General features: G+C 57.9%; 2 protein-coding genes across 4 annotated transcripts in view; both read right to left on the minus strand.

Annotated features, from left to right (window-relative positions):
* Positions 1-410: 410 nt before the first annotated feature.
* KIAA1614 (KIAA1614 ortholog) lies at positions 411-9,910 on the minus strand. Of its 3 annotated transcripts, none has more exons than XR_012624179.1 (10): positions 9,826-9,910; positions 7,505-8,134; positions 6,825-6,888; positions 5,400-5,555; positions 3,408-4,660; positions 3,216-3,336; positions 2,238-2,441; positions 1,643-1,755; positions 1,331-1,515; positions 411-999 (listed from the first exon to the last, which is right to left on the minus strand). XR_012624179.1 is itself a non-coding variant. In XM_074832944.1 (10 exons), the coding sequence occupies exons 2-10, from the start codon at positions 8,127-8,129 to the stop codon at positions 806-808; spliced, it is 2,916 nt and encodes a 971-aa protein (XP_074689045.1). In that variant the 5' UTR covers positions 8,130-8,134; positions 9,826-9,910; the 3' UTR covers positions 411-805. The 3 variants fall into 3 exon arrangements, 1 of the variants encoding a protein (XP_074689045.1); XR_012624180.1 differs by lacking the exon at positions 9,826-9,910 and adding an exon at positions 8,884-8,915; XM_074832944.1 differs by having other exon boundaries at positions 1,643-1,769; positions 2,251-2,441.
* A 1,169-nt stretch (positions 9,911-11,079) lies between these two features.
* The window catches only part of XPR1 (xenotropic and polytropic retrovirus receptor 1), a 114,221-nt gene continuing 102,554 nt past the window's right edge, over positions 11,080-22,746 (minus strand). Inside the window, exons 12-15 of the mRNA XM_074832945.1 lie at positions 19,216-19,382; positions 18,794-18,933; positions 17,744-17,965; positions 11,080-16,638 (exon numbers count right to left, since the gene is read on the minus strand). Of these exons, the coding sequence (XP_074689046.1) occupies positions 16,578-16,638; positions 17,744-17,965; positions 18,794-18,933; positions 19,216-19,382 (590 nt within the window). The 3' untranslated portion in view covers positions 11,080-16,577. The remainder of the gene's footprint in view (positions 16,639-17,743; positions 17,966-18,793; positions 18,934-19,215; positions 19,383-22,746) is intronic.

The raw sequence follows: 22,746 nt of genomic DNA on the forward strand, positions 1-22,746 counted from the left end.
CTGGGCCCATCCAGAGGCCTCCCCCCAAAACAGGGTGCCTGTGGGTGGCAATGGGGAGAGCCCCCCCCCAGCTTTCTGGGGAGCATTCACCCCAGGAAGCCCCCCCCCCGCCCTGTCCCCATTTCCTCACCCCACACACCAAATGGGTCCTCGGGCTCCTCAGCCGACAGCATCCCAGCTCTGCCCCATGCGCTGTGCACCCCCTGCCACCCCGCAGCCGGGACACGTGTTCAGCGCCCCGGCCAAGCCCCCCACCGCAGTTATGGGGGGCTCAGCCCCGTGTGAAGGCACCCGCACGCTCCCGCAGCTGCCAGCGGCCCCACGCCCCCCGGGGCTGGGGCATGTCCTGTCCCCCTGGCCGAGTGCCACCCCCAGCCCCTCCATGCCACCCGCAAGCCAAGGGCACCATGTTTCATGATCACATACATATATTTTTTTTTTTTTTAGTGTGAAATAATTTAAAAGAAACCCACCAGCCCGCGGGTGCAGGCTTCCAGCAGTGGTAGGGAACCCCGCATCTCTTGGGGATGCAAGGAGAGGGTGTCCCCACCCCGGTGCCCAGCAGCACAGACCCCACACACACCCCAGCTCAACGGCAGGGCTGGGCTGTCCCCTGGCCCCACACTTGGGGCAGCTCCTGGAGACGCTGGACACTGCCTGGTGGGGTCCTTGGTCCCTCTCTGCCTCCCGGGGGGCCAAGCATTGCACCGGAGCGGGGCAGGTCCTGGCGCCATCCTGCAGCATCCCGGGACGACGGTGGGACATCGTCCTCCTCCCGCCGGCCTTCCCGGGAGCCATACCGGGGCTACCGGGGCGCTGGGCGGTGCCGGAGCACGCGGAGGGACAGGGTGTCCGCCCGGCGCAGCAGCTCGCGGATGCGGGGCAGCCCCAGCCCCGAGACGGCCACCCCGTTGACCTGCAGGATCTCATCCCCCACGCCCAGGAGCCCCGCGTACAGCTTGGCCGTGCCGGCGTCCGCCATCTCCTGCACGTAGACACCTGCAGAGAGGGACGGGGCGGGTGAGGCCCCCCCCCCCCAACGCTGCACCCCGCAGGGGTGCCCCGGGGCTGCACGCTGGGCCCGTGCATGGCAACAAATTCACTATAAATGGCCTTTGGGATGGGCTGCGTGTCCCAGGCCAAAGCCACACGTGGCAGCATCCCTCCTCCGCCACCGTCACCCCTTTGGGGCTCAGCAGGGATGGAGCAGCCCCCTCCCCCCATTCCCAAGCTCGCTCCTGGCGAGGGACGAGAGCCACCGCGGAGGGGCCATGCCGTGCCGTGCTTCCGCTACGCGTTGGGGACGCACTTTGGGATGTCCCCACCGTACCTGTGTCAGGCCGGCCGTGCCCGGAGGTGACACAAAACCCGAAGGCGCCATGGGGGGGTCGCTGCAGCTCCAGCTGGCTGGTGCCGTCGGGGAAGACCTCCACCACGCGCCCCACCGCACGCAGCCGGCCGGGCGCCCCGATGTCCTCCACGCTCAGCGAGCGCCGCGGCCCTGAGCCCCCCTTCCTGTGGGGAGAGGGGAGATAAGGGTGAGCGGGGACTCCGGGAAGCCGCTGGGGGATTGGGTGATGGAGCCAAGCACCCCAAAACAGCTTTCTCGGGCACAGCTGGGACATGCCAAGCCCTGTCCTACCTGTCGGCTGTGGTTTGGGGCAGGAGGTAGGCGCTGGCACGGGGTGGTTTGCCCAGGAGCGAGTGCAGGCTCTGGATGGAGGCAGCTTCTCGGGGCTGGCAGAAAGGTGACACCTGGGGAAAAAGCACTTGGCTAAGCTGGGGACAACCACAAACACCTGCAGCGCTGCAGCCCTCCACCCAGCGACGTGCTGAGGGAGCAGGGGCAGCCCACACCCCCTGCGACACCGCCGGAGCCCTCCCAAACCACTGCAGAGGAGGGATAAGCCCTGGGCAGGGACACCCACCCAAGGAGCAGGGCTTCTCAGAGGGGGGGGCACCTCGCTGCGGGGATGCACAGGCCATGACCCCCAACCGAACTACCCCATCATCTCCCCTCCCAAAATCTGCTCTTCCACCCCCACCTCGCTCCCTTCTACCCCCTTCCACTCCCCACTTGGCTCCGGGCTTTCCAAACCTGGGCTGGCACATGCCCCCATGCCCTCCCCTCCGCCGGTACCTCTGGGGCCATAAAGCAATGCTCAGGAACGCTTCACCCCAGCCCAGCACCCCTCCTCCAGCGGGACCCCCTGACTGGGGCGACACTTCAAGCTCACCAGGCGCAGGGACTGCAGGAGGGCGACTTCTTCATGCCGGGGCTGTCCGGAGGGGTGCTGCCGGGGGCCGGGAGCTGCTCCATGCTGTAGCAGCGGAAGCGGCCCAGGCGCTGCTTGGTGCTCTGGCTCAGGCTGCACAGGAGCTTCTTCAGCCCTGAGCCCGAAGCGCTGCTGCCCTTGCGGCTCACGGGCCGCCCCAGCTCCCTGCGTGGAGAGGGGCGATAGTCATCCACCCTGTGCCTGGCTGGGGGGAGCAGGACCAGCAGCTTTCTCGGGGCTGGCGGTGCATCCTGCACCTGCCTTCACAGCCTTAAGAGCCGCAGCATGGCGAGATCGGAGTGCACGGTGAGATCGGGGTGCACAGTGAGATCGGGGTGCAGCCGCCTCCCCGCAGCAGTAACCCAGCACACACAAGGGATGGCTTCACCAGCCAAAGCAACCTGAAGGGCTCCCTACCCATTTTCCCCCTAACTGCAGGGGTTTAACACCTTCCAGACCTCCCCGGCTCGCTGCCTGAAGGGATCGCACTCTGCCAAGGGGCTTCAAAGACCCAGCGCCGCCTGCGAACCCTCCTGCCAGGCTGAGACACGCTGCGCCCCGGTGCGGGTCCAGGGGGTTCGTGTTTGGTGAGCCCCAAGGCAGCCCCGGGGCTGGCAGCGTTTAGCAGCTGATTTTCCCCCCAAAGGGAAAGTCCTAGCACCAAGCTCCAGGGGCACCCACCATCACATTTGCTGCAACACCCCCGGTGGAACCAGATGCGGGGTGAAACGCTGCTCCCCCAAACCCACTTGAACACCCAGGTGAAACTGTCAGCCCCACACTGCGGTTTCTGGGAGGGTTTTGGTGCCACTGAGTCCCACCGGGAAGCCTCAGGGGGGGCTCAGCCCAGCAGCATCCTGCTGCGCCGAGGCGGGATGCTCAGGGGCGCAGCACCCACCGCGCGGTGCAGGATGCCAGCGGCCCCTCGCTCGCACTCACCCGTGTGCCACGCTCCCAGCTGGGTGCTGCTGCACTCTGGGTGTCCCGGCAGCTTCCCTGGGGGGACGAGCAGCCTCCTGGGGCGTAGGGGTAACGGTGGGGTGCGACGGTGCCCCTGTAACTGCAGCGAGATAGTCACATCTCTGCCTCATTGGGGACCCCCCCGGGCACCCCCGTGCACAGGTCTCTTACCTCTGCCCGTCCCTGGGGGGTCCTGCCCGTGGGTGTTGTTGCAGTTGTTGGTGGACAAGGCACGGAGGGGGCTCCCCGGGAGCCACCTGGGGCTGCAGGGACCCCGCTGCTCCCCCGGCCCCACTGTGCCCCTGGGTTGGGGGGACGCAACGCTCCCACCCTCGGGCTCCGGGACCCGGGCTGCTTGGCTCGATACCCGGTGGCTGCCACCGGAGAAGACGACTTTCCTGCAAGGCACCTGGGAGCAGGCCTTTTTGGTGGGGGGGGGAGCGGGGAGGTGGGTGCCTGGAGTTGGGGTGCCAGCTCCTGGCTGCAAGGAGGGATCTGGGGGCTCACTGGGATGCTGCAGAAGACGAGCGGTGTTTCCCACCCCCTCGCTGCCCCCCACATGCCAGCGAGGGTCCTCCTCCTCCTCCTGGCTGCCAGCTCTCCCCGGTGGCGGGGGGAAAACAGCCCCTGTCCGGCTTGTGGTGCCACCTGAGCCCCCATCCCCTGCACGGGGGCCACTGCTGGCCACACACTTCTCCTTCCCGGCCCTTGCCTCCGGCTGCGGGGTGGCACGGGGGGCCCTGTGACCTCGCAGCCGAGGGTCCCGGTGCCCCCGCAGGTGGGGGCTGCGGGGTCCTGCCTCCTCACTGTCCGTTCGGCAGCCGTCGGAGGTGTCGGTGCTCTCCAGGGCCGAGTCCACCTCGTCGATGTAGGTGACATCCCCAATGTATGTCTCCTTGATCTTCTCGGTGTGGATGCGCTGTCGGGAGGGGAGGATCCACAGCGGGGACCCCCGGGGGCCCAGAGCCCTGGTTTTGGGCTCTGGCCGGGCAGTGCTCAGCCCCCCACTATCCCCTGGGACACTTCCTTGTGCCGTGGGGCTACTTTCAGCCATGCTGGTGGCTGCCAGCGTGTCCATGCCCCGGCCAGAAGCAGCACCGAGGAAGGAGCCACAGGCACTGCACTTGCCCCCGGCCACCAGGTCACCACTCCGGGCTTTGGGCTGGCTGGCCCCGTCCCCCGGCTGCCCACCGCCGGCCGGCTCCAGCGAGGAGAGTGCAGAGGCCAGGGCCCGCCGGTGCCGCAGCTGCAGCCGCTCCAGGTACCGCACCTCGGCGTCGCGGGCTGACTCGTCCTCAAAGCGGACGCGGGACGGGGAGGGTCCCCGGGGCCGCCGCGGCCGCCCGCAGCTCGACTCCCCACTTGACGAGTCACTCAGGCTCCCACCATCCCGTGGGGTGATGCTCGGCCTCCCGCTGGGCTCCCTGCCGTGGGGACAGACAGATGGACACGGACGAGCTGCGAGGGCTGCCCAGCTCCCTCGGGAAAGCAGAGCAGGAGGGGGAAAACCCAAGGCAGGAGATGGGGCAGGAGGAAAGTCCACCTGATGCTGCACTGCCGCGTACAGCCCTGCTCCCCTCCAGCCCTCTGCCCAGGCTGCCTGAAGCTGAAACCATGAGAGGCTACGGCAATGCCCCGCTGCCACAGCCCGACCTCCATCACCTTTCCCCTGCACCGCAGCGCCTCGTTAATCAGTCCGGGAACACCGACTCGCACATGACCCGGCACACACGGTGAGCCGTGGCTTTGGTACAGCCCCCCAGCCTCGAGCCTCCTGGGTGAGGCACTCCCCATCAGCTGGGAAACACAATCCTCCCAGCCAGCCGGGAGCACCCCGCCACGTTATCATAAAACACAATTAAACACCCCCCAAATATGATGCTGCAAAGACTTCACGCGTGCCCAGGCAGGGGGATGCTCCTGCGAGCATCACGCGAGGGTACGAGGCCGCACACGTGGCCGCAGCAGGTCGGCCCCGGGCTCTGCACAAGCGGGTGCACACTCCACACACGTGCCCGCACGCCTGCGCACGCTCCCCACACACACTCGTGTGCGTCGCCCGTGCACGCTCCACACATGAACCAAATCCAGGTGAGGCACCCCCAAGCGCTCCGCGGTGGCGACGGCGGGGGGCAGGATGCGGCCCGCGGGGCTGGCACTGACCTGGGGTGCGGGCCGGCGGCGGCGGGGAGGAGGAGGAGGATGTCGTGGCTGGCGCGCAGGGGGTTCGTGCGAGCCTTCATGCGGGCACGCTGCAGCAGCTGCTTGGCCTGCTCGTGCCGTGGGCTCAGCTCCAGCTCCTGCCTGGGGACAAAGGCCCTGTGGCCCCGCAGCGGGGAGGGGGATTAGGAAAAAATAACAGGGATTAGACGTGGTTTAACAGTGACGATGAGGCTGCTCTGCTCAGAGAAAAAGGGCCCGGCCTCCATTCATAGGCGGGCTGGTTGCCGTGCCAGGGCACAGCTGGGCAGGAGTCCCCGTACCCCCCCGTGCCAGGCAGGAGGCGGCGGGTCACACCCCGCACCGGCGATGCTTTGGAGGGAGGCTCAGCACCACACAGCTCGGGCACCGGCTCAGCCGAGGCAGCGCTTTGCATCACGGGCATCCCGGAGGTGGATGGGGAAACTGAGGCAGGCACCGCCTCCGATCCCCACTGGTGTAAATCCTGCAGCGATGTGAATGCAGGTAGGTTTGGGGTGACCCCCCCGAGCTGGCTGCCTTCCCTTCCTCGCAGGGCGTCTTCCCCCTGGTCCCCCGGCCCTGCCAGCTGCAGGGTGGGGGCTCCATCAGCGACGGGAGGGCACAGCCCTGCTCCAGCACTGACTTCCCCGTTGGCCATGGCCCTAATCCCTCTGATTAAAATAATCAGCTCAGGCAGTCACTTCGGGGAGCCTGGCCTTAACCTCTTCGCTGCAGGAGGGTGGGCGCATGCCGGCCCCCAGGAAAGCCCCCTGTGCAGCACCATGGGGGGGTCCAGGCTTCCCCCCAGGTTTTGGCTGCCCCTGTGCAGGGGGAACGCAGCATCCCCGGCTCTGCCATGAACCTGGCCGTCACCCATCAACCACAGCCCTTGGAGCAGAGCGGAACCAGTACCCACGATACAGGGGGGTCACTCCCACTCCCTTGCTTCCCCCATGCAGCCCCCGAGCCCCCAACCCTGCTCCCTGGCCCAGCTCACCTGCCTGTCCCACCCCCATATTTTTAGTCCATACCTCTAAGGTTTATCATTAGTCCAACAAGATTACACACTCCTGCTGCCTCGATCCTCTTAAGCACCTGGAGCAAATTTCTGTCCCATCCTCTTCCCCAGCTCCCTTCCCACCGTGGGGTCCTGGCAGGGACCCCCCTGTGCCCAAACACCACATGGACACCCGGCTTGGCCTGACCCTCCTGCCCCGCTCGCACCGAAGCGTCACCAGAGCCCGTCCACACTCCACCCACCAGCTGCCACGCTGGGGGCTGCCCCCACAGCCCTTCCGCGAAGCCCTGCCGAGCCCCAGCGCTGCTTCACGGGGTGCATTTAATATACAAACTGGGGAGGAGGAAAAGAGGGAAATATCCGTCTCTGCCACACTGGGACTGACCTACCTGCAGCCCTCGGCGTCCTGCAGTGAGACCCCCGAGTCCCAGTCCCCGTCGCTCGCTGGCACCTCTGAAATGCAGGACAGGGAAAGGCATCAGCCTGGCTGGACTGCGGCCCCCACCCTGGCCCCCCCTCAATAGCACCCCCTGTCTCCCCCAGCCTCACGGCTCGGCCTGTGCTAACAAACACCCTTTTTGGGGCTATCCCAGCTGCTGGGCTCTGGAGAGACCCCGGAGGAGCAGGATGTGGGGCAAGAGCACCCGGCGTGGGGTGTGCCCGCAGGGTCGTTAGGGCAGATGCTTTTAAAGAAGAAATTAATTCCCTTTTCTGGTGACAGCTTGCAAAGGGAAGATGACGCCCACAGACCTCGAGTGCCCCAGAAAGCAGATTTCTTGCTCTTGCTTTTAGCAGTGAAATTCCTCACCAGGACGCTGGAGGGGACCGGCAGCACCCGGAACATCCCGGTGAAGAACCGCCCTGTTCTGTTTGTGGGCATCTTCCACAGCTGCCGACGAAGGGGATGCAGCACCCGCGGGGGACGGGGCAGCCCTGGGGTGTGAACCAGCTACACCCACAGTGTGGGAGGCTGGAGGACGGTGCCGAGGACCCCCCCTCACCTCAGAGCTTTGCCTTCCCGCTCCCCCTGGCTCTACCAAAACAACCACTGTCTGCCGAAAATACGCACCGGGCGCAGCGAGGCCCAGCACCTCCTGCAGCAGCCGCCGGTTCCTCTCCACCTGCTCAGCCAGCGAGAGCCTCTCCCAGCCCTCTGCCGCGGTGGGGGACGCAGAGGGACCCCCCCGGTCCTGTGGCAGGGTTCGTGTCTCTTCTTCCAGGGGGGGTCTCTCATGGGGGGAGGCAGAGCCCTGGGACCCACTGCCCTCATCCAGGGGGAGCTCGGTGCCTCCTGGCACATCTCCCCTGGGTGCCGGCACCCGCCAGAGCCCCGGGGTGCTGGCAAGGGGTGCCGGGGTGGGGGGGCCGCTGGCCACAGGCTCCCCGCCATCCAGCAGCCCGTCTGTCAGGTAGGTGCGGAGCTGAGCCCGTGGCTCCGCCACGTCCACTCCCGCCTTCCCCCGCCGGAGTCGGTGCTTTTTGGGTGAGGGGCGTTCGGGGGTGGCCGTGGGGGTCCCCGGCCGGCCACCCCCCCGCTTCTCCTTCAGCGCCTTCACCTTGCTCTCCAGGATGGCGTGGGGGCCACGGGCGGCGTCAGGGCACTCCGGTGGGGCGGGGGCTCGGCCGCCGCTCTGGCCATGCTGCTTGGGGGGCCGCGGCGCCCGCCGCGTCTCAGCAGGAGAGCCCCCCTCCATGCGCCCTGCGGGGAGAAAACCGGGGGGAGGGTGGGTGAGCCCCCACACTGCCCTCACCCTCCTCTGCCCTGGTGCCTCCTGCACCCCAGAGGCTCTGCAGACAGCAGCCTGGGGGGCAAACGCAGGCGATGCCACCACCATGCAGCATGGCCCGGTGGGGAAGGGGACAGGGATGTGGCAGAGCACGAGGCCACCCACCCACCCAGAGCACTGACACTGCACCAGCACCGCTCTGGGGCGGGGGAATGGGGGAGCAGGGGGAATGGGGGAGCGGTGGTTCCCCGAAGTGGGCAGCCAGGGGTTGATCAGGAGTGCGGGTGCCTGCCTGTGCTGTTTTGGGTGCCCCAGGAGCACCCGGGCAAGATGCCCCGGAGGGAACTGGCACTTTCTGAGCCAAATCAAGGCCCCAAAACTCTCCAGAACAGAAATCCCTCGCGGCTGCAACTCGCCGAAGGTGTCACCAGCCCCCTGCTCCACCCCAGCCCCCAGCGTCACACGTGTCACTCGTCCTGCACCGACCTTGTGGTCCCGGTGGCACCCAGGTGCCGCTGCCCCCCTGCACCCCGCTGGCAGCATCCCGTTCCCGCTGGTACCCCCGGAGGAGCCTCCCCCACGCGCGGGGCTGCAGGAGCATCCCCGGGACACCCACCCGGGCCCCAATCAGCCCCCCCGGGCCCACCGCAGCCCCTTTGCTGCCCCGGGGCAGAGCAGCGGCAGGATGGGGCTGGGGGCGGGAGGCGAGGGCTGTCCTTACCCCCGGAGCAGCATCGGGAGAGGGCTGGGAAGAGAGAGAAGAAGGCGGAAGAAGGGAAGGAAGCAGGGGAGGGGAAAAAAAAAAATTAAAAAAAAAAAAAAAGGACAAACCAGCAAATCCCGGCCCCTTCAGCCAAGCCCGAGCTCAGCTGCTTGGCTGGGCTGTGGGGCCGCAGCGGGCCCTGCCTCCCGCCTGGGCCTCCTCCTCCTCCTCCTCCTCCTCCTCCTCCGCGCACACCCCACGCAGGGCACCCGGCCAAATCCTGCCCCGGCCCCAAAGCTGAACCTCCTGCCCCGGCGCTGGCTGGTGGGTGGCCCCAAAGGGCGACGCCACCGTGGCCACCAAAGCCTGGGGGGACGCAGGGGACCCCAACACCCCGCGCTGGGACAGAGGGAAGCCCGGCTGCCTTGGCCGCCTCTCAGGAATGTCCTTTGTCTGGGCTGCGGGTTTGGGAGGCGAGCGGGGAGCGGAGCCAGCCCACCGCCCCGGGCCTGCCGGGGGGGCACCTCACCCCGGGGTGCTGGAGGGCTCTGCCCAGCGCCAGTGGCTGGGGCTCCAGGAGGCCCCAAAAGGATGGAGAGGGAGGTCCCGCCGGGCAGGGCTGTTTTCTCTAAGAGCCTTCGACCGGCAGCAAAGCCTGGCGGCTTCAGGCACCCTCCTGTGAGCATCACACATTTGCAGACGTGCTAAATTCTCCTGATTTCCCGGAGGCCAAATCCTGCCTGGACCCCCGGTGAGCCGGTGCCAAGCGAGCACCTTCAGGCAGGAGGATGGTGGGAGCTGAGCTTGGTGCACCCACACACCACCACCCCTCAACCCAGCGTGCAACACACACCCTGCGGAGCCACCCGCTCCCCACGGCCAAAACCCACAGTCCTCCTCCCCCCGAGACCTCACAAAACTCATCACGCAGGATGAGGGTCCTCGGTGGGCACTGCTTACCTGGAGGTGCTGGGGCTGCGGTCCCCGGGGGGCAGGAGGGGTGCTGCGGGGGCCATGGGTGTCCCGGCCCCACTCCGGCTGCCGCTTTAAGCTGCGGCTTTTGATATTCGTGATTGGTTTCATAATCCCGATCAAAAGGAAATCACCAGGATTATGAAATTGTTTTAATCCTCCCAGCTCCAGCCACGCCGGCCCCTGCCAGCACGAGCAGCAAGAAATCACTTTTATCTCCTTAAAATATCCCCTACCACCACGCCAGTGGCCCTGGGTCCCCCATCATGGCCAAAATTGAGCTCGAGGGCTTCCTTCCCCATGGGGGCTGGCCGTGCTCGCAGCAGGGCTGACTCCTTGCTCCATGGGGGACAGACCGAGCATCTTCCCCCGGCTGCTCTCAAGCAGGAGGGGACCACTGGCAGGTTTGGGTGGAAAACCCCGGGGCAGAGACACCCCCCTCGCCCCGTGCCCCAGCCCTGGGCTCCGACCTCCCCTGCAATGCCAGGGCGCATCCTTACCTCCGCGCCCTCCCGGGGAGGGAACCCGGTTCCTCTGCCCGGGCTGGGGAGGTGAAACACGCCTGAGAGGTGTCACCCCCATCAAGGTGAGGACAAACCACCCGGTGAGGTGCCACAGCAAGGGCAGCCGGGGTCCTGCCACCAGCCAGGCAGCGCAGGCAGGGAGCTGCGGCCGGGATTAAGCATCCGGGAAGCGGCTGGCGCGAGCAGCAACAGGCTTAGAGTGATTTCAAGGCGTTGGGCTCTCTTCTGCAGGAAGATTGGTTGCAAGAGACAAAGAGATTTAAGAGAGCAAAATGAAAGCACAGACCCAGACAACCCAGAGTTTGGGCTGCTCAGCCTCTGGCCACCCGCTGTGCAGGCAGGACAACACCCTGGACCAGAGACAAGCAGGAGAGAGGCAACCAAAAGCTCCCAGTAGGACCAAGAGCCTTTGGCCAGTACCGCACTGTTGGGGCAGGAGGTTTCCTCCAGCATCACCCCCTGGCATGTCGGGTTTGAGCCCTGGGCACCTTCCCATGGACCCCTCCTGCCCACCTCCAACCCCTTCTCAAACATCTTCCTCCTCCCGGGACACAGACATCCCCCACCTCTGGTCACCAGTGACAGCCCAAAGCTCCCGAGGGCGTAAGAGCAGCATCTTTAGAGAACGGTGGAAGCAAATGCTTCATGGGGTGGATGCGGCACCAGGGGTGGGACGTGGGAAGAAAGACACACAGACCGGGCACAAAAGAGCCATCAGATCATTGGAAAACAAAGAGCTTGTAATAATGAAAAAAGGACAGATTTTGTAACCAATCACTTTTTCCTTTGAAAAACACAATCACAGTAACTTTGCTTTATACAACCACCTAGAAACTATGAAACAGTATCACATTGTGCATTTTTTTTTTAAACCTACTTATCAAGAAGGGTATTCCACACTTCAAAAATTATATCCATTTGGGGAGGAAAGAGGAGACAGCTAATAGCGCAGTCACAGATACATCATGAGTCCAAGCAAGCGGCAATTCTTTGTCCTCACCTTTTCCACTTAGCCAAAAAAGAAGAGTGGAGAAGGGGATAGCAAAAGAGAAAGGAGGAGGAAAGAAAGAAAGCACCCACAGAGGACTAATCACACTCCATAATTACTTTTGACATCTACAGGGCTTCATAGAAAGATCATTTAGACCAACACAGCGGGGAGGGGGAGAGGAAGGCGGCAGCAGGACCCGGGGGGGAACATTGGCATTTCCACCCCGGGCCCCTTCCAAACGCCGATCCTTCGCCACGAGGACCTACGGGACGGAGAGGTCATCACAAGTTCTACCAGGCTGCCCAATTTCTCCTCTGGAGCAAAGACTTTGCAATTTGGTTTCTAGAGCTTGAGGGACTGTCAGGCCATGGGGCATCTTCCCAGGCAGGGTCGGCGCCTCTCGCCCACCACGGCACGGCTGCGCCAGGGCCAGAGCAGCCTCCGACTCCCACCAGGAACAGGGCTGGGGCATCAGCATCTGGGTACACCCAGTATTACCATCCCTCTCCTCTCCTCCCCCTGCAAAACCCGCATTTCTCTTGCGGCCAGGATGCTGCCACAGGGACTGAAGTGCCTGAGGGATGTTGGTAACACCAGTTTAACCCCGCAGTGGTGGCGGGTTGACAGCTCGTCCCAACGTGCGGCATTTGGGATGGCATCGTGTAAAGGAGGCAAGGTTTGATGAGGTGACAGCCACTGAGCCCAACCATGACTGCTGCAGAGTTACTGTAGGGATTTTCCACTCTTCCCTCAGGAGCCCCAACTCCTCTTTTCCAAGGAGACAAAACAATCTGATCGCCTTCTGGAATAAAAATGTAAATTGAAAAAAAAAATATGCTTAAGGCAGAAGATCATCTTCCCCCTGCGAGTGCAAAGCAGAACAGTGGAGGAGAGGAGGGAGGACAAGGGGCCGGGTTGCAGCGTGTGAGCAAAGTGGCTTTTGTGTCCCCAGCAGGAGCCAAGCCATGCCCCAGTCCCAGGGCACATCCCAGCACGACGGCCTGACACCGGGGCCACAAACCCCCAAAAACCTGGGGCACGTGCCGGAGTCACAGCAAGCGGTACGCAGCAGCAGCCTTGCAAGACAAGGCCAAACTCACTCGGCCGTCCACAACGAAGGCAAAGCTCGAAGGCTTTGCCCCATCTCCCTTGCTCCTTGGAAGCGCCGCAGAAAAATCCCCAGGGATTGTTTTCTCCCGAACCTGGCCGGCGCTCTCCCTCCCTGCCACACACAGGGCTGCGGTGGCTGAGCGCCAGCCAGGCGGCAGAAGAAGCAGCACCAGAAGTTATCAGGGAACTCAGAGCAGCAGGAATCCAACTCTGCTCCGCAAGAGATGTTTTCCCCCCCCCAAGATTTCCATGCTGAAGGCTGGTGCGGGTCGTCCCCCCACGCCCTGCGTACCGTTGGCTTCGAAGAAGCAGCAAAGACACGGACAGAAAAAGGAGGGCTGGGAGCGGGGCGAGGAAAGGCGCAGGATGAGCAACAGCCTGCAGGAACGCGCCTGGATTTGAGAGGTAGGAGCTTATTTGATACAGACAGGCCACAGCCACGAGCGCTGAAATGCATTTCTTTTCCAACGTGGTGGGACAGTGTCGGTTCCTGTTGATGGAGCAGCTCCTGCTCCCACTCACCGAGCCCATAAAGGCCAAACCTGTCCCGCTGCCACTTCAGGAGCACACGGCGTTGCCTTCCCCAGGCACGGGGCGCTTCTGGTGACAGTCCCAAAGCCACGCGGGGAATTCCAGCTAAATAAACTCTGGGTGCTGCAAATCCTAACCCCCTGCAACCCGAAAAATCTCTGGAAGAGCAAGAAGGATGGAAAGCAGCAGGGGATCAGCACGGAGAAGCGAGTTCAAAGGGAATCTCCACAAGTCTCCAGCCACACTGGCACCTCCTCTCCTTAGATGGGACCATCTGCAAGGGTTCCAGCCAGACAAGGGCAGCTTCCACACCACCCTCGGAGCCACACACAACCACCACCTCCGCACCAAATCACAAGGAGAGCGAGAGCTCAACACCCGAAAGCCAGCACAGCTCCACCACGGCCAAAGCACAGACCTGTCCCAGCTCCCACTTCCCATCCAGCTATAGCCCAACAACACCAAATCCCAGCTCCTTTAACTCCGCTCCCCATAATTCTGGACTGTCACCCTGCTGCTCCCCCTCCAGGGGTGTTTCCAAGCACCCGAAGCCACCTGGGGACTGTCCCCGCTCTTGCTGCACAGGCTGCTCACAAGGAGCGACAGGGCTATTTTCTCTCACCATCTGCTCTGCTTCTTTAGGGCTCCCTTTATTGGCCAGATGTTCTCATAGACGCGGGGCCATGCCAGCTTTAGTGCCCGCGCTTAGGAGGAATCTGCACGCCTGATTTCTCAGAAATCTCTGGGAGGGAGGGAGGGAACAGGCTGATGCAGCACAGGAGAGCTGGGAGCCTTTAAAAGCCCTGCCTCTGGGAATTTGGGCTACTTTCCCCTGAGAGAGCATCTTCACTGCCAAGAGGAATGTTTTATTTCAGGAGATAATGTTTGCTAGCTCTAGCATGCCACCTCCCCTTTTTTTCTTATTTCTCCTGCCAGCAAAGACAGAAAAAAAGGGAAGGGGAAGAGCAGAGCAGGGAGCAGAGCAGACGGACAGACTGAATTCTTGCTTCCCGTAAGGATTTGGGTAAACTGCAGAACAAGAGTTTAGTTACTTGTAAGCAGACTCTCCCCACCAGGTTGGGAAGCGGACGGCTGGACGGTGCAGCAGCAGCAGGCAGGCCACAGGCCACCCGGCCATGCCCCGCTCTCCCCAGCCTGGCTGAGGAAGGCAGAGCTCTCTCTGTTAGTTTTCCTTCCCTCTGAAAGGAAGAATTACCAGTAAAGCTCTGTTTCTTTTTATAAAGAACCATTTGCTTAAGTAACACCACTGGTTTATTCTGGATTGCACCCCGGCACAGAACTATTTTAAGGGGCTTTATATCTCAGACTCCACTTCTGTACAAACATGAACCCTCCATTTAAGCACGAACAACAGACCTAAGGGAGTTAAAAACGGGGAAAACAGGCTCCTGGGCACCGAGACCACCAGGACAGCCCCGGCCAGCCCGGTGGAGATGCGAGGGGGAGCACCACAACAGACACAGCAGCCACGCACGCCGCTGACGGGGCGGAGGCACCTCCCGGCAGGTCCATCAGAGTTTCGTTGTAAGCTGAGAGCATGTCACAGAAGTGTTGGTAGTTCCACGATTGCAGTGCTGCCCTTAGCCTGGCATGGGGCATAGGGTCACCACCACTGAATTTTAATCTATTTCCAATTAAATGAAGAGAACTGTTTCCTTCTTCAGTTCCTCTGGGCAAGAGGCATGGCAGGCAAACTGAGAAAATGCAACGTACCGGTCGTGTGAGAAACCATGCTATCAGCTAATTAAAAAAAATAACCACCGAACAGCAACTGAGCAGAGATTCCTACAACTCCCTTGCCCAAACCAGAGGTGAGGCACCAGCCAACCACCAGTGTGAGGATCCTACTTCAGGAGCTTCAGCCCTCGCTCGCAGCCCCAGCTGTGCAGCACGGCTGCCCACGAGCCGGGCAGAGGGGAAGGCAGCAGCCCCGGGCACCTCGGCCACGCCAGCCCGGCCCAGCAGCAGCAGCCCTGGCTGTGAGGTTCAGCTCCGGCTCCCCTCGCCCGGCAGTTCTGCTGTGGGAGAGCCGGCAGCGCACGTCGTGCCAGGGGAAGGACGGCAGGACTCTGCAGGCCCCCACGTTTCCTTTCCTACCAGAGGAGAGACCAACAAGACCATCAAATCAGCAGTGCTCTTAATTTGCTCAGCAATATGGCTGATCTTTACCCACACTTGCTTAATAATATCGCACTTCCCAAACTGGATTAGTGAGACAAGGCGAGGGGCGCGAGGAACAGCCGAGGCACAGGGCAGCAGACAGCACCCGACAGAGGCTTTTTGCCAAACCAGAAGCCACGAGACCACCTGTTTTCAATTCCACCTTCCCCGTCAGGTGGGCACAACGCAGTCCTTGCCACGTTCCCCGACGGCTGCCCAACACACCACCGCTCTTGAACCTCAGCCTGCTAAACTCCCCCCCTGCCCACAGGAACCATCACCTCCTCGTCTCGTCCCACTTTTGCTGCACTGAGCTGCAGGAGAACACCAGAAAAGCCCCCTGCTCGGTGAGGGATGCCCTCATGCTGTCTAAAGACTATTAAGGCTTTGAAAAATACTTTTTGATCTGGCGAATGAAATTCTGAAGCCTTTGCTTAGCTTTTTGCACTGTTGGTAGGACCCAACTCTCCTTTCAAAAGGGCCTTAAGGATCATCTGCACTACTTTCACAGAGCTGCATGGAAAGTTGGCGTTGAACCGGCACAAGAGACATGCCCAGAAGCAGTAGCAGCAACTAAAAAAATCAGAAAGAGAAACTTTGGTTTAAAATAAAACAAAATTGAAAAGAAAGAAAGAGAGGAAAGGTAAACACAGGTGCAAGTTGTCTCACGAGAGGGGTTATTTGCAGGGCATAACCCCACAACCCTGGAGATCTAGATCTACATTCCCGGCTTTGTTTTACCGTTACAACCTTCATTGCACAGGACTCAAAATCACTCTCATATGGTTGTTAAGTTTCATAAATAATGTGAAAACTATATGCAACAGATACATCATATTTCCAAAAAATTATAAGAAAAGTTACATCAAATTAAAAAGTAGCTTCATGAATGAAGATACTGCTCTAAGTGCACTTTTCCTGCAAGTGCAGCCAGTGCCTCAGCGCTGGATATGAAGGAAAAAAAAAACAAAACCAAAAAAATCAGATTTAAAAACTTAAGTCCGGTTTCAACCAGTCAAAACCGGGCCAAGCAGAAACCGAGTGTGCTCTCGGCACTGTCCCATGAGGGAGTCCCTATGATGCTTCGTTATCCAGATAGGTTTGTATGTCCTTGTTGAGACTGTAAACAATCCTTCTTTCCTGAACTGTCCTCTTTATTGGCAAAACAAAGTAAAATATTTTATTTTTCTTTTAAAATAGAACATTAAAATTAACCCAGAAGAAAAGAAACGAAACACAGTGAGCTTGTTGGAGTCCATAGGATCTGGTCTGGAAGAGCTCGGAAAACGTGTTCAGTGTTTTCTCCTGTTTTCAGCTGGAACTGTACCAGAGATCGGCTTACTTGGGGAAGAGGGGAACAGAATGAGAAAACAAAGGATGCGGAATAAGAGACCGTGGCCATCTCATGTGTTCGCTTCATTCGCTAGGTCCTCTATCAATACCTTAGTGTCACAAGCCTTGGACCTGGAAAAGAAACAAACAGAAAACACTCACTGGGGAGAAGAAATTCCTTTACTACATGCAGACAGTAGAACTGCAGTGCGCTCGGAGAAAAATTTTTAAAAAGTCTTAAAGAAAAGTTTCTTACACAGAGAGGGAATAAGCAGGCTCCTGGAACTGTTTCACGCTCTCCCTAGGAATAGCAGAGCCTTATAAATATGCCCCAGCTGCCCCTCAGCATCCTCCTCCCAGGGCACTGCCCATGCTGCACCACGCTGGCCACCTCGTGCCCTCGGCTGGGGACCCCTGTGGCCCTGCTGGGCCAACACGGATATGAGCCAAGTATGGCCCGAGGGCCACGGCTCAGGCCAGAGCACACCCTTTGCGTGACAGCCACGGCCGTCTTTTCCTCCCACCCACCCCTCCCATGGGGTGATGCAACAGGGGGATGTGCTGCAAGGATTGCAAAACACTCCTGACACGCTGTGCTTCAGCAGCCCCGGGGAGCCCAAGCTTGTCCCCTGGCCAGAGGGCCGGGCCCCACGGCTGTGCTGCTGAAGCAGAAGTGATGCCTGGGCACTGGAGCATCCCGTGATGCTCGGAGCACAGGCACTGCAGCGAAGAGAGGCAGTCAGCAGGTTCAGGGGCTGGGGTGCAAGGTGCAGAAACAATTTAGGGTGCAAGAACGATGGGTGGAAGGAAGAAAATGCACGAGTTTAGATTTGAGAGGGAAAGGGTTCTGAGATCTCACACATGAAATCTTAACCAAAGGATAAACTGAAATCTTGGGGTGGTCTGAAGCCTGGAAACAGCTGGTTGAAGAGAACCTCTCTTCCAGGTTTGGATTTATAACCTCTGGCAACTGCTACAGGCTATTTTTTGCAGGAGGGGGGTTTTGTAAAGGGACTCCCTTTTCCAGTGGTTTACCAGAACCCCAAGATGATGTAAAGGATGGATCAACCCTCCGGCTGAAAGATACTCATTTACTGATTGGACCTGTCCTTCCTTTGAATGACTATTTTGGCCGAGATCTTTCCACAATTACCCAGCCCGTAAACGGCCACCAAGCATTAAAAGCAGCTCTAACACATGATTTGGTTTGTTGCGCTGGAGGAGAGGCAAAACATACTGTGAAGCAAGACGAGGTCTGCGCAAGGACACGCTCTGGCTGCGTTTCCACTGTTTGTTCTTGCGGCGGTTTCGTACACCATCTTCCTGGTCCATCATCTGATCCAAGAGCGTCAGGTCGTCGGCGTTGAGCGGTGCCACAGAGATGTCCCTCACGGCACGGAACTCACCACAGTTGTTCAGGTGCTCGTTCTCCAGACGGAAGAAGTTCCATACAAACCGCCTGGGTGGAGAAAAAGTGAAAATTACCGATTTGGTTCCGCTTTTACGGGCATTGCCCGTGTTTGGCGACGCACTGGTACCTGCACCTGGATACCACTGACTGTTCTCACTGATCAAAGCGCCTCCGGGAACATGCTGGGAGTACAGAGAAACAGCAAATGACTAACAGCAGCACCTGCTACAACATCGTCCCAACTCTCTGGAGAAGAACAGAGCTGTCAGGCTCGTTCATTGTCCTAACGATGACAGCCCTAGTCTGGACAGCGTGAAGGCAGAAGGCATTACAAGCAAAAGGCAACCTCCACCATGCAGGAGAGCGAGGTTCAGTAACCTCCACCATGTGCATGGCTGAGGTTCAGCTTCGAGGGCTTTTACTCATCTCAAGAATCTGGGGGTTGGGTCTCCACCGAGACTACAAGTGTGTAAAGAGCCTTGAAACCGATGATGCAGAATCCGAATTAGGGTTTGGAAAAGAAGCAGAGATTTGAAAATTGTAAACTTGAGAATCAAGTGACATTTCAACTGTAAATTTCAAGCAGGTAATTTTAAGGAGAAATTTAGTAAAAAAACAAATGCTGAAGATTAGGTCTAGGTTCAGAAGAAACTGTAAACACAGTATGAAAGACCCAGCCCCACAGTGTGGCAGAGCCCTCTACAGCTTTCTCCACTCAGCACCCTGTTTGGATTAAATGTTCCTATTAGGCCTAGTCTTCCATTTCAAGGACTGGTACCTTCCACATCCAGGAGCAAGGCACTTCCCACCGTGCTGACATTATACAAATAATAAAAATGTAAAAGAGAAACAGACTGTTCAGTCAGGCGGCCTTACCGGAATACCTCAAGTGGGGCAAATACAGTAGAAATGATGTCTCCAGCGTATGGAAAGATTTGCATGGAAGTGAGGGAGATCTGGATGGTCCACGCAAAACGCAGGATCACATCTTCTACAATGGCACAATAGTAGTATGCCTGAAGAACGAGACAGACAAACAGGACAGCTCACCATACACGTTCTGCACAGAAGACAGACCTCTTCAGGCCTTTAGGAAGATACAGAATTTGCTGCTCAACCACTAGAAAAGTGAACAGTAAGAAACAATCTCTTTGAAACAAATGAACTCTACTGCTAGAAAATCCCAGCCCATAGCATTCAGAAGTATCAGTGGCCAACTGCAACGTGCTCTAAACTCAGCAAGTTTTGTTAAAATAATAAAAAGCCTCTCCTAATGCTAGAGCAGGTTGTATACGCACTTTCTGTGGGTAGACAATTCCTTCTCGAAGAAAGGTATTTTCACCAGCATTTTTGTCAAAGAGACCCCAGTCCATCTTCAGGTCCCAAATTAGGGTATAGCAAGAGCTGATGAAATAGAAGATAATCCACAGGTAGAAGAACACTTGGGTGTCACTGTGGTTTTTAGCTGGAAAAGAGAAGAACAGAATACTTCTGTACAACTTAAAGCAGATTGCTTCTTAAAACAGCTGCAAATTGGCTCATTTATTCCCCTTTTATTCAAGTTTGGGGAAGATCAGGCTAGCTAACTTGAACCAAACTAAAAGCCTTACGAGGACCAGCTTTATGTTGTCATTTAAATTCCACTTTCACCTCGTTCAGCGTTTTGCACCTGGGATTGAAATTTCCACTAATATTTTCTTGAAACTTGTGGCAGACCTGCCATTCTGACTCTGAACAGCAGGTGGAAGCTGAGGGCCGTATTTCACAAAGGACACGGGCTTGTACAGAGGAAAAAGCAATGAGGCAGTGCTCAGTTAGGAGGGTTTTGTAAGAGAAGTATTTTAGTTTGTGTAAATATAAACAACTATGAGTTAGTGCAGTAAAAGCCCAAAAGAGGCTAGACAGTGCAGGAACTTCCACTAGCCATTTCAGAGGTTGTGGTGGCAGGGGAAACTAAGCAAAAAGAAGGCAATACATTAATGGGTATGTATAAATCCTGAAGAAGGCTCCGTATGGAGTTTTCAGTACCCATACAGAGCTCCCCTCTGCGAAACACAGGACTGTGGGCCCAGCGTCTGCTCATCTGTGGATACGGGTTTTTGCAACTAAGTTGTTTCCCATTCCCCCCTGAAAAGGTTACGCTGCTCTCAATTCAGCTCAATTTCCCTACATCGGTTGGCTGGGTAAAACCGAACAGATCTGATAATCTTGTCTGCTTTTAATTGTCAAATCTGGGTCATAAAGTTCATAAAACACATTCTAATGCTTTGCAAGGCTGAGATACTTTGCATCTCACTGCTGTCAGGGGTCTTTCCTCTTTTCTGTGCAGCCACTGCAATTGCTCATTCACCGATTCTAACAAAGCCAATAACACTTCTAGTATAAAAAAAGCCGTAATGTTTTCAGTCCAAACCCGATGCCACACTAAGCGACAGCACTGTTTTCCATATGTGTGGCTTTAAAACAACAGAATCCCCGAAAGGGATCACAGAGGGAGCAACAGGGCAATTTGCCCTCTCCTTCCCTTTTTGTTTCTAACAATTATGACATAAACGTAATGCAGCAATCCAATAAAATTAATGGAGGTGAAAATGAGAGGCATCGTGTTAAGAGTACATTCCTCCCATTACGCCTTTCAAGCTTCCTGGACGTGATGTGCAGGATATAGGTCAAATACCCACGCTCATTCTCCTTTCAAAACACACCCCCTAAAGCAAACCTATTAAAGCTACTTATGCAGCAAAGCCCATCTGCACTGAAGCTTCACGTCTGCGGAGGGAAAGGACACAGGATCTGCTGCAGCTCTCAGGTTTGACTAGCTTCCCTGCTTTTGTGCCAGCTTGGAAGCCTCTGAGCAGTAGCCCCCATCCTGGCTAGGCTCAGCTTTACCCAGGGACAGGTCTAAGCATCGCATCACCCGCCACCGCTGCTGCAGAGAGCCATGACGTCACCCAGGAGCAGGCACAGAAGTCCTGCAGAATACAGGCTCTGATGCCCAGGTACCTTAATGCTGCTGCTTTGAAACAGCCTCTCCCATCCATTTTAAAAGTGCAGCTGCCCACAAAACAGGACACAGGTGAGGTTTTTGGAGCTTAGCAATTAGGGCTCTACTGCAAGATTTCATTCTCCCCCACCAGCTCCTTCCAAAGCCTCCACTACATTATTTCAGGAAGAAAAGGCAGATGCTGACATTCAGTGACTCAGAGACACTAAGCCTGTTCTTTCCAACATTATTTTTAGCTCATTAGATCTCTATGTTTAGTTCTCACCACCAGATCCTAAACGATAATTCAGAGGCAGCTAATGGGTTAAGTGCTGGCAAAGCATCTCAAATGCTCCAAAATACCCTGTGAGGCTGCATGCTTCCTATTGGTAGTTTAGGCTTGAAGGTTAGGTCATGCTGTCTTTTTTTTTTTTCCCCTTAAGGACTGAATTCAGATAAACTGAGTCTTACTCCACTTCTTCATGGAGCAGACATGGAGAAGGCAGCACAACCATCATCACGCCTTCGGCCACATCCCTGGCATGAGCCGTGCCCTGCAGATGCAGGGCTGAAGAGCAGCGAAGCGGCATTGCTGGGTGCTCCTTCGGAGTTCTCCAGTCATGGAGGGGACAGCCTGGCCCCTGACTACCATCTCAAGCTACGTAAGGGGCCAACAAAATTGTATCATAAGCTGGCATTACACAGGACGGTGATTTCAACGGTTCATGCTGCTTAAACCTAAACTGCTTTAAAGGTTATTGTGGGCAATTACAGAAAGGAGGAGCACCGAGAAGAAAAAGGCCCAAGTAAGAAATCTTGTATCATTAACCTCATAAACCTCAAAAGGATGTGCTTGCTTCTAGTTAGGTGATCCTGGTCTCAGCTCCCTTTCCCTGCCCCTATCTTTGCAGCGGACTTTTCAGTGGCACCTGGAGTCATGCTGCTTGCCCCTTGCTCCTGCTCGCTTTCCCACCAACCGGCTGTGCAATGCATTCAGCTCCTGAAAAAATTCATTTAAAAAAACCAAATCACTCCCGGGTAAAATACTCTAATCAGAGCTAGCCTATTGTCTTCAGCCTTGACCTTTGAGTCCCTTCCTTTAATCACTTACCCTCCTTTTCCTCCTGCCTGCAATTCTGTTTGATACCTTCCTTCCTTCTGTCCTCATTGGTATTCAGCTGGTGTACAGAAATATGTTACTGCTGTAGGCAAGCAATTATATCTCAGTCTCCACTGGCTGGTCCTAGTGGCCCTCTTCCCTGCTGCTCAGGGGGCTAGAAAATCAAGGCATTCATATTCTGCCCAGAGGCTCCATCTACTCCTGGCCTGACAGTTTTTCAGGAGCAATACATAGCTGTGCATATGTATGATGATGTCAGGGTCTATTTAAGCAGAAGCTGTTTCATCCTGTGTTCTTTCTTTGTTTAATGATGTACTAGAAACCACCAAAAACCGTAAGAGAGGGATAGTCTCAGGATGAGAGAAGCACTCTGGACACCTGGTAGATCTCAACCTCTCCAAGACAGAAGAAACCCCCCAAGTCTTCAACATCCCATGGACTGCAGCAACCCTTTGGCAGCACAAGTGCCAGTCCACCCATCAAGAGGTGCGTGAAGAACCCCACGCTCCAAAGGGCACCACCATGTAGCAACTTCCTAAGCTACAGTTATTCAAAACAGCAGGTGCAGAACAAACCACCACCAGCACAAGACCCCTGTGTGTAAAGTTGCAGGTGCAGCTTTACCCTCTCTGCCGATGGGCAGATTTCAATACATGTTCACACGACCATGTCTGCAACTTGGAGGTGTTCAGCTATGTCAGAGACAGTGCCCTGCTATCTCTACTT

This window comes from Strix aluco, chromosome 8 (genome assembly GCF_031877795.1).
Source record: "Strix aluco isolate bStrAlu1 chromosome 8, bStrAlu1.hap1, whole genome shotgun sequence".
Taxonomy (NCBI): Eukaryota; Metazoa; Chordata; class Aves; order Strigiformes; family Strigidae; genus Strix; species Strix aluco.

Bases quoted from the DNA above. Each gene is read 5' to 3' on its own strand.
- KIAA1614 (XM_074832944.1), bottom strand. From the start codon at position 8,129: ATGGAGGGGGGCTCTCCTGCTGAGACGCGGCGGGCGCCGCGGCCCCCC. The intron at 2,442-3,215 runs GTGAGTGCGAGC...CTCTCCACGCAG, and splicing joins GCTGGGAGCGTGGCACACGG to GGAGCTGGGGCGGCCCGTGA. The intron at 1,000-1,330 runs GTACGGTGGGGA...CCCTCTCTGCAG, and splicing joins GCACGGCCGGCCTGACACAG to GTGTCTACGTGCAGGAGATG.